Raw genomic sequence first — 14,631 nt, 5'->3', positions numbered from 1 at the left:
AAGAAAATTGAAGAAAAAATATCATTGGAAATATTGTTGTTAAGCAAACGTCATTGCTTAACATCCCTTGAGAAATGTTTGAAAAATAATCAAAATTCAACTTGAATTATAATCTATTTCAACTTGTGCTTTATTGTCATTAAGATGTCATTCGTGTATTTGTACAAATAAATATACAGCTGAAGATTCAGAATTATTAACCACCTTTTTGCTTTTTTTTTTTTTTAAACATTTGCTAAATTATGTTTAACAGTGGTCAATGTCTAGTTAAGGAAACAGGGATGTTTTTGAATATTTTCAGTTTCGCCTGAGTGGTACGCCAGTAATAATTTCCACATCCTGTTGTTTCTTTTCTCTGTTTTTAGGCACAAAGCAATGCAGAAGCACTAGAGAGATCAATGGAGCATCTCCAGTCTGAACACAATAAGCTGAAGCTACAGCACGAACAGCACAAGAACAAGGTCTGACAGACTTGATGAATTCTTTCATACTAATAATGTAAAGCATTCACACGCATTGGCAAGTGAAAATGTGTGTCTGCAAATGTGATAAATCATGCAGGCACACATGCGAGTGGCATCCAATAAAAACATGCAGGGCATATGTCCTCTGTAAAAAAAAAAAAAAAAACAGATAAAGTAGTTTTTTGGGTAATTCAGTGTTTTTTTTTTTTTTTTACAAAAAATCATTCTAAACAATGTAAAGAAAATTTAGCAAAATATAGCCTTGATATGTTTTAATATTGACCGAGTTAGGCCATGTCAAATATTTGATTAAATTCAGACTCTGAAAATCATCTTTTTGAGAAATTGCTATGTAAACGATATCACGTCTGAACCATAATACTATGCGTCACATACTCATTCAAAGCTGATATTATCTTATTTTCAGTGATATGATGACACATTCATAGGGTAATTAGCAGTAGTTTAAAGTACCAAATTACAAATCCTCAAATTACCTTAAATGAGTAATTATTCTGAGGAATTGTAATTTACTAAGTAGTTATTTTTTCCTGTCTATGGGGATTGGCTAAAATAATAAAATAATAATAATTTTGCATCATAATGAACAATATGATGATGTTTACTGTATGATGACAGAAATCGACAAATAGTCTTTAACAATAACTAAATCCTCTACAGAATGTTGCATAATTTTTAAAGGGCTACTTTTAACTCATACTTTGAGTAATATTTACAACAGATTTTTTTCCACTTGCACTAGATTTTTGAGTAAGTAGTGGTACTTTTTGAGTAAGTAGTGGTAATTTTTCAGTACTCTTGCCAACACTGGTATTTTGTAAGTGTTTTTTTTTTTTGTAAAATAGGTTTAATAATCTTTATGATGAGAATGTCCAAAAAGCATTTTAAAATCCTTTGAAACTATTTGAGGTGGTGCAACATCAGCCTTATTTGAAAATAATCTGTAGAAATTGTTAATTAATAAATAAATAAATAAATTGAAAAATTTATACAATTTAAATATAAAATCTTGACTTTTATAATGATAGGACAGTAAATAAATTAATAATAATAATAATAATAATAACAATACGTTTTATTTATAACACACTTTTACAAGACCCAAATCGCTTGCAAGAAAGTTAAAAACAACAGAGCACAGTAAAACAATAAAAAATACAGTAAAATCACAGGAAGAATAAAAGAAATATTACAAATTGAAAACAGTCCTAACAAGATGAGCTTAAAGTAGCTGCTTAAAACAGTCCTATGAAATTGACAGGAAGTGAAGTGGGACAGAGAGGGTGGATAGGATCGAGAAAGGTCGAGCCGGGACTTAAACTCAAAGTTATATACAGTATGTCAGCGCACTAAACACTACGCTACAGCGTCAACATGCTGTAGCATTTTTAACAAAAGGTTGTAGGCTAAATAGACCATTTTGAGGAATGTACAAAAACACCATATAAAAATGGTCTATAGGCTAATATAAATTGTAGGCTTATAATAGATACACATTAGTATGGTTCAAAAATATATATATAATATTTTATTTATTTATTTATTTATTTATTTATTTATTTTACTATAAATTACTATAGTACTGAATTTCATGTTTGGTCATTGTTGGCTGCATACATCAGCAATCGCATTAACATCAGTTATCAGGATGAATGTCTAATGTGCTTTCAGAGATATAATCAGAGGCAGGTTTAACAAAGACTGTGCAATGGGTTATAGTCTAAATGTACTTCAAAAGCACATGCCAAATAAATATATACAAAAATTTAAGAGCAAAATAGTAATAAAGAAATTGTAATAATCCTTAAAAAGTAAATCGATTTATAAATCAATAGATGGATGGAAGTAAAGGAAAAGAGAGGAAACACTATCTATAAGTACTAATCTTGTTGACTTAATAGACACAAAGTCTCTGGCACATAAAACAAAATAATATATATTTGGTTAGCCCACAGCACAATCCTGTAGTATAGATATGTCATTTAATGAAAAAACAAACAAACATTAGAACGTTTTTCAAAGTTAACAATTCTTTCCTCCCCACATCCTCATGCAGGAATGAGACTTTCTCATCCTCCTCCAAAAAATAATCTGTTATAGGGCATGTTATGTCAAAATTTGTCAATTTAACTGAGATTTAGATCATGTTCACTGTCAAACTTCCTGCTTTTACTTATTTGTTATTCATCAATGCTGAACTCTGACAGATTTCTTGCTGTTCCAGGCACTATCCCCCTTATATTGGTAAAAAAATGAACATTTCACTGATTCTGCAATGGCCATGCAAACATTATAGCACAGCTTTATATGCAAATTACCCTTGTCTGCTTTACTTAGGTTTCCAATATACATCCCCAAGTTGTTTTCAATCCTTTTATTGATTCTTTCACTTTCATTGCATTGCATTTATTTATTTGTTATTCTTACCCTGGTATAATTCACACCGCACTGTGATTGGTCAGGTTGCGGTGACGGAAGAGGAGCGAGAGCGTATACTGTCTGATCTGCAGGAGAAAGCCGCCTCTTTAGAAAGGAGACTAGAAGCAAACTTCTCTCAGGATGAACACTTACAGGAACTGCTCAAAGAGGTCAGAGGATACACACACACACACACACATTTGTTTTTGTGAAAAGTGAGGACATTACATAGGTTTCCATTTATTTTATACTGTCCAAACCGTATATTATATTGCCCTAAACCCAACCATCACAGGAGACTGTGTGCAGCTTTACTCTCTGATTTAACTCATTCTGTAGGACTTATAAGCATTTTGAGAAATGACAATGAAATGAATATGAGGACGTCATCAATGTCCTCATATTTCACCTCCTTTTTGTAATACCCGTGTCATACATGTCATTATACAGATTTGTGTCCTGATATGTCACAAAAACACGTACACACACACACACACACACACACACACACACACACACACACACACACACCCACACATACATACATACATACATTTGTTGAGCCCAGAAGAAGTGGACCAGAGTGTGGTTTGGTCGAGGTCGGGTGAAACTGTAGATGCAATCTCACTTTTAAGGGACTGTTTCATATCGATCTACTACTCATTCTTACTTTTATTAACTTGAACGCACATTGTCATAGTTTATCAAAGATGCAAACTCCCTACTGCACTTCAGCTGCCAACTTTAACAAACCTCCTAATACATGCAGCACGATGACTAAATCCTGAGCCAGATGACACTTCTGGTAATTTATGAGCGTCAGAAGAGGAAGATCTATTCAGCTATGTGTCACTGCACCCTAAACGACTCAAAATAATACCAAATCAATACAACTAAAGCCGTTTTTGTTGTGCTGACCGATAGCACTTCTCTTCCTGTTAAACTGAACAGTCACATCATTGATAAAAAAATGTTCGGGCTTGGAAGGTTAAAATGCAGTGCGAGTCGAGGGGGAGATGGGAGGGGGGACAAACTCAACCAGGTACGGTTTAAACAGTGCCTAGTCTGATTACCCCCTTAAATGCTTAACTATTTTAACTACAGTAGGTTATCTAGGCACATAAGGGCAATTAGGCAAGTCATTGGACAATAGTAGTTTATTTTGTAGCCTATTAAAGAAAACAAATCTTAAGGGGCACTAATAATATTGATCTTAAAAATATATATTTTTTGATTTAAAAGAGAAGAACCCCAGACTTCCCACTCCCGACACTTCCTCCAGCTCCTCTGGGAGGATCCAGAGGCAGTCCCAGGCCAGCCGAGAGACATAGGTCGCTATTTTAACGATCTAGGCGCAAAGTCCAAAGTGCAGGGCGCAAAAGCATTAAGGGCGTGTAAAAATCCACTTCTGCAAGTCAAAGGATGGAAAAATCAGCTTTGCGCCGCGGCACATGGTCTAACAGGGTTCAACTTCTCTTAATGTTTTAATTGTGTTTTGAGAATAAACCATTAGGAGTCTCATAAGGACTTTCTGTCAGGGTTCTGCCACTCTGGTTTTGTAAATTCTTGTTTTGGTGGCAGAGCCCGGGCACTAGCTGTCTTGTCCTGTTTCCGTCTTTGTGTGTCTCTGTGTGTGCGCGCGCGCTGTCGTGGGTGTACGCAGAGTGTGTTCTTGTACTCGTGTTTGTGTTGTTCTGTCAGGATCGCGCTGCTTTATTCTCAGCGTCTTCGTGTAGTTGCTTTCGGTTTTGGTTGACGCTGAGATGAAGCATGCGCGTTGCATATGTGTAAGCGCACAGTAAGGTGTTTATCTATCCTGTGCTAGTGTCTTGCGTCTCTTGTCAAAGCACGTGGCTCAGTGTAAACATTGTGGTCATGTGCTTCAGTGTTGTGCTTGTGTCGTCATGAACATGCGGTTAATGAGTTCTCTCATTGGCTGCATGTTCTTGTCCTGTTTTATGTGAACGCATGGCTTGTCTTGTCTCTGTCATGTGCTCTCCCATCTATTGTCTAGTCCCACCCTCCTTGTTAACCCATTATTAGTTAACTATGTTCATCTGTTTGTGGTAATTTTCTCCTCCTTATATTCTCCTCATTTTCTAATGTCCTGGGCCAGTTTGTTGTCTACACTCCCCCTGTGTTCCTGCTTCAGTCTTGTCTTGCCAGCCCAGCCAAGTTTATTTGTGTGTTTTGTTTATGTTTTCCCCCTCAGGGTAGTTTTGTTTTGCCTTTTATTTTTATTTTATTAATAATAAATACCCATTATTTGCTGCACCCGAGTCCTCGCTCCTTTCCCTAACCACGACTGTGACACTTTCCTCGAATCTGGAGATGGCAAACCCCCCTTTTCCGGTGGAGCCCCATGGCCTTAAACTTGGAGCTGATTCTCATTCCAGCCATGTGTCACTCGGCAGCAAACTGCCCCAGTGCATGCTGAAGGTCCAAAATTTGAGCCAACAGAACAACATTGTCTGCGGATAACAGAGATGAAATCCTGTGATCTCTGAAACAGACCCTCTCCAGCCTTTGAAATTCTGTCCGTATTCTGTTTAAACCAAACAATATAATGTATATACCTGTCATCACGCTACAGTTTCAGTCATCTAACGTCTGCATGTTGTGTGTGTGCATGTAGAAGTCTTCCTTGGAGCAAAGGTTAGAGGAGGCCAGAGGAGAGTTACTGCAGGAGAAAACCAGTCACACTACAGCAGTCAGTTCACTGGAGGCACAGGTATAGTTAAATGTTTTGAAATATAGTCTATTCATGTGATGACAGTTTTTTTTTAAAGGGAAAATGTGGCATAATTACTCGCCCACCAGTTGTTTCAAACCTGACTGAGTTTCTTTCTTCTTTTAAACACAAAAATATTTAGAAAAATGCTGAACACCTGTAATCGTTTTTTTGCTATTGTGGAAATCAATGGTTACAGGTTCTCAGCTTTCCGGAAAATGTCTTCATTAGTGCTCAATAAAATAAAATCCATAAAGGTTTATAACACCTTGTGGTAGAGTAATGAATATGTATTTTTTAAGAATTTTGTTGTGCGGCTTAAAATTGATACTTTATTTATAGGATTATTTGACGAAAGGAAAGTAAAAAAAAAAATATATATATATTTTTAATAATTTCTAAAACTTTATAAATGTCTACTTTCCCTTTTGAATGTCATGCGTGTTTCCTGAATCAGAGTGTATTTCTATAGGAAAACTGCTTTTGAAGTATTTTAATAAAGTTTAGAATGTATTTAAATTAAGAAAGAAGAATTGTTAAATCCATTGTAAGTTTCATCTAATTTATTTGAACATTCAAAAAGCATTTGAAATTGAATTTAAATTTCTTGCATCTAATCAATTTGCTTTTTACCAAAAGTTTCACTGCATTAATATTGGTCTATATATAATATTGTTCTACTGAGCTATTACACTGTATTTATGAATGTTAATAGAGACATTCTGTTGTTTGATTTGTTTGCAGGTCTCTCGGCAGAATGCAAGCATAACAGATCTGCAGACTCTGGTCAAACACAAAGACGACTCGTCCAAAGCTTACAGAGAAAGAACAGATGCACAGGTAAGAACATGTATAGTTTACATTTAATGGCTAAGTTTGTCTAAATATGAAACTTTGATCACCCTGATGTTTCTTTTGACCACAAATATTGCATCAGTTTCCGCAAGTGCAGCTCTCTATAGGTCAGATGAGCAGTCAAAATCAGTAGAAAACTGGAGCACTGGACCAGTTGATGTGTATTTAGCTAACAAAGTTTCAAATTAATGGGTTTTTATTAAACCAACCGAATAGTGAATGCGTAGTCTTTTGTTGTTGTTGTAATTTTTACATGTATTAGTGTAACAATATTATTCATAGTAACAACTGCTGGCCCCCCTGCAATGCCATAACGGCCCCCTGGGGGCAGCGACTCACAGGGTGAAAACTTTTCGCTTAATGAGAATTTTGAAGGTTTAGATCTTTCACAGAAGATGCAATATGCAAATACCACACGTTTGCGACAATCATTCGTTCCACTAACAAAAAAATAACCATTTGCATTGACTTTTTGTGTAATCTACTAGCGCTAATACTTAAATTAGCTTTTTTTTTATTTAAAAGTAGCATTGAAAATAAAAATATGACATTTAAAACTATCGCAATCTTGGTTGGTGAAACAAACTGTAATGTATTATTATTATTATGATGGACTACATTCAAAAGGCTCTATTGATTCTGACACTGATCTCTGTTCACTGCTTTTGTAGTATTAATGCTAGGATTTAAAATAATGTTAAATAATTTAAAAAAAATTATGCTGCATGGCGTTAGAACATTGCCAGGGTGAGTACGATGACGTTTTTTTTTTCTTTTCTCATCTTCTGGTGATTGAACTCACACTTTAAGTGACTTGGACTGATTGATGTGAATGAATGAATGATGTGTGTTCTGTAAGATATCAGATCTGGAGCAGAGACTGGCGGACTGCGCTGAGAAGATGAAGAGTCTACAACAGCAACTCAAAGACAGCCAAATGCACACAGACAAACTGGTACATCATTTCCACCAAACATCTTGCAAGCTGGCTCAGGATTTTTCTCAGTTATTCACATTTTTCCTCTGTTTTTGCTAAAACATCGCCCTCTTCTGTTAGATGTCTGCCATACAACTGTGATGCCAGCAATAAATAAAAAATAAGGGGGAGAATTATATATATATATATATATATATATATATATATATATATATATATATATATATATATATATATATATATATATATATATATATATATATATATATATATATACACACACACACACACACACACACACACACACACACACACACACACACACACACACACAGTTGGAGTCTGAATTATTACCCCCCCTGTTTATTTTTTCCCCAAATTTGTTTAACAGAGAGAAGATTTTTTTTTCAACACATTTCTAAACATAATAGTTTTGATAACTCATTTCTAATAACTGATTTATTTTATCTTCGCCATGATGACAGTACATATTATTTGATTAAATGTTTTCCAAGACATTTCTATGCAGCTTAAATGACATTTAAAGGCTTAACTATGTTAATTACGTTAACTAGGCAGGTTAGGGTAATTAGGCTAGTTATTGTATAACAATGGTTTGTTGTTTAAAAATTTAAAAACTGTTTTTATTCTAGCCGGAAAAAAACAAACAAGACTTTTTCTAGAAGAAAAAATATTATCAGACATACTGTATGAATTTCCTTGCTCTGTTAAAAATCATTTGGAAAATATTTTAAAAAGAAGAAAAAAATTTGAAGGGGGATAATAATACTGACTTATACTGTAAGTGGATTTTAATAGTTTAAACTGATGGATTTGTCTATACATAATTCAGCTGGTTTTATACAGCCTTTTAATTTATGGAAAATTATGAAAATTTCGTTTCTGAATGTTTGCAGGTTTATTTGTATTATTATTATTATTATTATTATTATTATTATTATTATTATTGTTGTTATTATTGATTGATAAAAATAGATACTCAATTCGTTATGTAAAAATCTTTAGTTCTTCTTTTAAATCCTTTAAAAGATCTTTTAAATCTTTATTTAAAAACTAATTAATTAAAAAAACAAAACAAAACAGAGTTTTAAGCCTGCATTCATCCAGTCTTGCATGTGCTAGACATAGAAGCAAATGTTTTTTGTTTTGCAAACGTTGATTTGACTACAATCATAGAATTTTAGCCTATATTTGGTCCTCAGTGTGCAATACAAACATGCAGACATGCACAGTCTACAGTTTATTAATAATATATTACACTCAATTTTTTATCAATTGTATAAAGTTAATTAAAATTTATAGAAATGTAAAAAAATAAAAGGGAAAAAAAGTGGAAAAGAAAGAAAGAACGCAAATAGTTACATTCAGAACATGTTTCCTAATACAATTCCTTTTAGAATAATCTCAGATGATCTTATGCGTCTATAGGGACAGAACACACGCATATTTGCGAATGTATTTATTCCTATATACATATACAGAACACGCATCAGCATATATTGTATACATGCATTTATCAGTCAATTAATGCTATTTGTTCAAAGCAAAATAATTAATTAAACAGTGCCTCACTTCCATATCTAAACATAACATTTTAGAAAACCAGTGCAAAAAACTAAAGAAAGATTTTAGTTCTTAATGTAATCAATCAACTGAAGTATATGATACATTTTTGTTTAGTCTATTCAACTTCAGGGTTTTAAAAACTTTACATTAGAGTGTTGACCTCTGATTTTTGGTCCTATAGCAGGTGGAGTGGTCAGAGGAGCGAGAGCGGCTACAGCAGCAGGTGTCCACACAAAGACAGAGAGGCCTGGAGAAAACAGCCAGACTGGAGGAAGAGCTGCTTGCACTACAGAGAGACAGAGAAACGGAGGCCAACAAATATCAGGACAACCTGGTGTGTGAAAGAGCACTTTATTCACCATTATAAAATGGCCACGGAAAAGTTGCTAAAGATTTGTCTTTTGTCTGATTCTCTTAAGCGGTTACTGGAGGAGGAAAAAAACTCCCTTTTGAGGAGCAAAGCGGAGACTGATAGCACTGTAGAGAGTCTGACGGCAGAACTGGAGCAGTCTAGAGTAAGCATCATCTAATAAACGTCACGTAAAACTATTCAAAAGTCTGGAGTCAGTTTTATCTATTAGTTTAGTTTAAACTTTATTGTTTTTTCTGCTTGGCACAGAAAGGAAATTAGTTTTTAACGCTTGATTTAAGACAACAATTGCATACAGTCAACAATCACACAATAACAACACTCATCAAGACAACAACACAAGTTAAAAGTTTTAAAACCAAATTACCCTCATACAAATTACTGCAGATCATTCTTGGCAACCACCCCATTCACTTCATACAGTGGTCCGATTTAAAACAACAACTGCAATTGGGATAAATGATTTTTATAAGCATTTCTTCAGGCTTTAGGAATTCTAAACCTGCATCCTGATGGTAACAATTCAAATGTTCAATTTTTCTTTATATTTGAAAATTACATTTTTAAATTTTAATTTATTTTTTTATTTGTTCTATTCAAATTCAAATTATTGACATCTTTATAAACTACTCTTTGTACACCAAACCTACATTTACTGTATGTAAAAATGCTTTTCTTACTTAGAGTTTTTGTCTTGTTTCTAGTTGAAATATCTTAGCATTTTTCAGAAAAGTAAAAAATTTGGTCTTGTTTTCAGAAATAATGCCAAAATTACATTTTTTTTTCTAAAAACAGGGTTCCTACGGGTGCTGTAAATCCTGGGAAATGCTTGATTTTTTAATACAGTGTTTTCAATGTTAGTAAAGTGCTTGGATTTTGGACAAAGTGCTTGAACTTGCTTGAATTTGAAATTGCAGGGCTTAAAATTGCAACTGTTTTAGTTGCATATATGCACAAATTCATCTGTGTGACCTCAAAATATATTTGGGAGCATATGTGCGAGTGCATAAATTGTTGCGGTGCGACCAGTTTTCCATGCAAAATGTTTACCACATGTGCATATTTAGGGAGCTAATAAAATGCCAAAACAATCTGAATTTGAATTGTGTTCATTTGAATTATTCACCATTGTACGTTAATAAAACTGATTATATGCTATTAAAATGTTTTGAATTGAATTTCTTAACTTGATTATTAAACATCTGAAATTTACGACTACAGATTTTTTTTAAGTCAGATTTTTATAGTCATGTTTTTAATCTTTTTTTGATTGTGAATTTATAGACTGCATACATTGGGTATGTAAAAATACAGTTTTAAGTTTTTAAGATGAAGAAAGAACTTAGCATTTTGGCCAATCACAGAGCTCCATGAGTTTGCTGGCATTTGTTTGGCTCAGGAGGAGACCATTCGTCTGCGAATTGACTATCGGGGGTCAGCTATTTTCAGAAGTTTGTGTAATAAACATGCATGCTTCAGTTTATTTATATTAATATCATCTCAATGGCTATTCAAACTCAAGCCTTCGGTTTTTCAGGGATAAAGAGCTGATAGGGTATATGCCGAGCTAGTGCTGTTCCCATGCTGATACACTTCCGGTGACCTGTTATTGTGAACTTTTTTCTATTTTATACGGTTCCTTATACAGCATCGATGTTGTAATGTCATTAAAATACGTTCAGTTAAATAAACTTTAGCATTTATTTGGTTGCTCAAGCGTAAAACGAGACAAAAAGCTGTTTACTCGCACGCGCCCGTCAGAATCAGCAGGCAAACGCAGAAGCTCAATTGAATATACTGGGGTAAAATAAATGCTCATATTATAAAGACATGGCGGGGGAAATGTAATAGAATGCAGTGATTCTTGTACAATCTGAGACCCACTTTAAATCGGATATCACTCAGCTTGTGGAGATCGCTGATTTTTAAAGAAAACAGACCTTAAACGCACTGGATTTTGCATTGGCATTCAATTCGCTGGAAGCGCTTAACCCAGGTTACTGGCAAATTAAAAGTCCTATTAGCATGCTTTGGCATATACCCCATTCTGACCTATACTGTTACCTAATCTTTTAGTTAAGAAATTCTTATTCAAAATATTTTAGTAGCAAATAATAATCAGTTTTATTAACTTACAATTTTCAATAATTCAAATGAACACAATTCAAACTCAGATTGTTTTGGCATACTGTTAGCTTCATACATATTTAGGAGATATTCAACCAGAATGCATCTTTGCAAACGCCAAACCAATGACTGTAAAAAATTGCAATGCACATGAAATGTTATAATCATGAAAGTTTGGTACTTCACCCAAACAAAATCTGACAGTAAGCTCATTTCTTGAGATATCAACTTTAGGTAAAAAAAGACCAAACCCAAAAACATACCTCATCCAACAACTGAACTTTTTTTAATATAATTTTTGGGTGAACTATCTCAATACATCTATGCTCTAAATTATTCAACAATTTAAGTTGACATGCCATATTGTGTTTTTTAAAAATAGGACAATGGATTTAAATGTGAAAAAGTACATAAAACATATATAAACGTGAATAACTGTGGTTTCTAGGTGCTGAAAAAGCCAAAAATGCATCTCGAAAGTCCTTGAACTTTGCTGGAGTTTGAAGTTGGAAAAGTTGTAAGAACCCAAACTAGTCTGCCAATGTGGTAACCGAAATAAACTTATAAAATGCTGCTATCCTCACATTTATAAATTTTATTTACAAGTGATACCAATGTCTGGACTTTTGACAGCCCTAAATTTAAAGTACCTTTGTATTTGAAAATATTTTTAAAATTGTATCTATTGCATTCAATTTTCTTTATTTAATATTAATTGTAATTTAATTGAATTTTTAATCTGTTGTTAAACCTCGGTTTTCATTAGCTATTATTCAAGGTCTACAGTGTCACATGCTTCTTTGGAAGTTTTTCTAATATACTTTATTCATTTAATGTAAATAATTATAAGTGTAATTTCCTGCTTATTCATGATTCATTTTAATTACAAAGCATATTTTAAAAGTAGAAATGTGGCTTCAACTATTGGAGGAATCTTAATGTTATAATTTTTTTTTATAAAATAATAATATAAATTTTTTTCAGAACTCTTGCATGGATGGAAAGTTTATAAAAATAATAACATTTATTTTAAAAAACATTTTTTGTTCTATTACAAATGTTTTACTGTCACTTTTAATCAGTTTAATACATCTATGCTGAATTTTTTATTTCATTTCTATAAAATCATGCAAATCCCAAACTAAAATCGAGCTAAAATTATATAGGGGTCACACAAAATCTGTAGCGGTTGACCATCTGGACAACCAGTGACCAATATAACATCTGTGTGACATGTTTGTTAACTTCACAGGCGGAGATGAGCAGCAGACAGACAGTCAGTGTTGAAATTGCCAAAGCTTTGGAGGAAACCAGAAAACAGAGGGAAGAACTCCAGCAACAGGTTCGTTCACTGCCTTACTCAAATATGCTGTTGTTTTTTTCATGTTTAAAATCTTGTTTAAAATATTGCTCATCTGTTGTAGGTCAGCAAAATGACAGAGTCTCTTGTAAAGGCAGAACAGGAAGTGAGTCGCCTTTCTCAGGATTTAGGGGTGAAGGAAGGGGAAGTGAACGTGTTGAAGGAAGGTAAGGAATCAGTTTTGTTTTCGTAGGAATTCCTGTTAATAGATTTATTTTTATTTTATTATTATTGTTGTTATTATTATTATTTATAATCAGGGCTTGACATTAACTCTTGATCACCAGTTACTGTGGCTAGTAGATTTCCAGCATTACTAGCCACTCGCCATTTTCATTAGCCACAATTTTGTTGTTGGAAAAATACATTTTATATGCATACATTTGACTTTGACATGTTAAAATCACTTGATTTAGATTTTGTGTTCTGTCCACATGCCTCATTCATTTTACTTTTTGTGAGTCGTGTACAGTTAAAGTCAGAATTATTAGCCTTCTTTTGATTTGATTTGATTTTTTAAAATATTTCCCAAATGATGTTTAACAGAGCAAGGACATTTTCACAGTATGTCTGATAATATTTTTTCTTCTGGAGAAAGTCTTATTTGTTTTATTTTGGCTAGATTAAAAAGCAGTTATTAATTAAAAAAAAAAACATTTTTGGGACAAAATTATAAGCCCCTTTAAGCTAATTTTTTTTTCAATAATCTACTGAACAAACCATTGTTATACAATAACTTGCTTAATTACCCTAACCTGCCTAGTTCACCTTATTCACCTAGTTAAGCCTTTAAATGTCACTTTAAGCTTTATAGAAGTGTCTTAAAAAATATCAAGTAAAATATTATTTACTGCCATCATGTTAAAGGTAAAATAAATCCGTTATTAGAAATAAGTTTTTAAAACTATTATGCTTAGAAATGTGCTGAAACAATCTTCAAAGCAAACAGGTTGTGTCGCATTGCAGTTAGTTTTTATTTTACATAACTTTTCTGAGTTCAACATTAAGGATTTACCAAATTTCTTTCTGACCACACCAAAAATAAATAAATAATTCTGTCTTAGCCACAAATTTTAAATGTGTTTAAACAAGCTAAATATAGCGGCATACATGCACTTTTTAATTCAACAAAACTTTTCTTACTATTTTTTTTTTTTGAGATTTAAAAAAGAACTATTGTCATGTATCTAAAATATGCACGGTAATCTGTCCTAGTTAAGGGTCCCAGATCACCAGGTAACTACACATAAATTGGAAGTTAATATTCTATTAAAGCAATGTTATTGTAAAAAAAAACTGATAATAAAACCATATTAACAAAAATAACTGTAAGCAAAAGAAAACAAGTAAAAAACATACCATGAGTGATAATTAAAGGATGATCAGACGCACACATTTAATAATAGGCCTGTTACTTAAGTAGGCCTATCTGATAAAAAGATAATTAACGAAAGCAGTGACCGCTGCTGCTTACAAAAAGATATATCTTGAGCTCTTGAAAGTGGCTGGACTGTGGGTGCATGATCATCACTGTTTGTCCAGTCTATTTCAATTCAAACAGAACCGAGACAAGCACAAGTTGGGTTCTTTTCTTTTGTTTCGCGGAAGTAAATGTGATGTAGTGATGGGATGCACGCGACTGTTAAAAAGCACGCGCGCGCAAGTGATCATCCTCTCATTCAATTACTCTATGCAATTACTTTTGTCAGTCATGTTGCTTCTCAGTTATAAGATCGCCTTTGCATGCATATATTGGACCGT

At 33.3% G+C, this 14,631-nt stretch overlaps 1 protein-coding gene across 3 annotated transcripts in view; it reads left to right on the top strand.

Annotated features, from left to right (window-relative positions):
- The window catches only part of golga1 (golgin A1), a 51,854-nt gene that overhangs the window by 27,903 nt on the left and 9,320 nt on the right, over positions 1 to 14,631 (top strand). For all 3 annotated transcript variants that reach the window (XM_087262982.1, XM_087262981.1, NM_200838.2), the window contains 9 exon segments: positions 366 to 461; positions 2,948 to 3,073; positions 5,539 to 5,634; positions 6,379 to 6,474; positions 7,349 to 7,444; positions 9,195 to 9,347; positions 9,433 to 9,528; positions 12,763 to 12,852; positions 12,935 to 13,037. In XM_087262982.1, the coding sequence (XP_087119108.1) occupies positions 366 to 461; positions 2,948 to 3,073; positions 5,539 to 5,634; positions 6,379 to 6,474; positions 7,349 to 7,444; positions 9,195 to 9,347; positions 9,433 to 9,528; positions 12,763 to 12,852; positions 12,935 to 13,037 (952 nt within the window).

This window comes from Danio rerio, chromosome 8 (assembly GCF_052040795.2).
Source record: "Danio rerio strain M-AB ecotype USA chromosome 8, GRCz13ab, whole genome shotgun sequence".
Lineage (NCBI taxonomy): Eukaryota > Metazoa > Chordata > Actinopteri > Cypriniformes > Danionidae > Danio > Danio rerio.
This window is presented reverse-complemented; position numbering and strand designations above follow the sequence as displayed.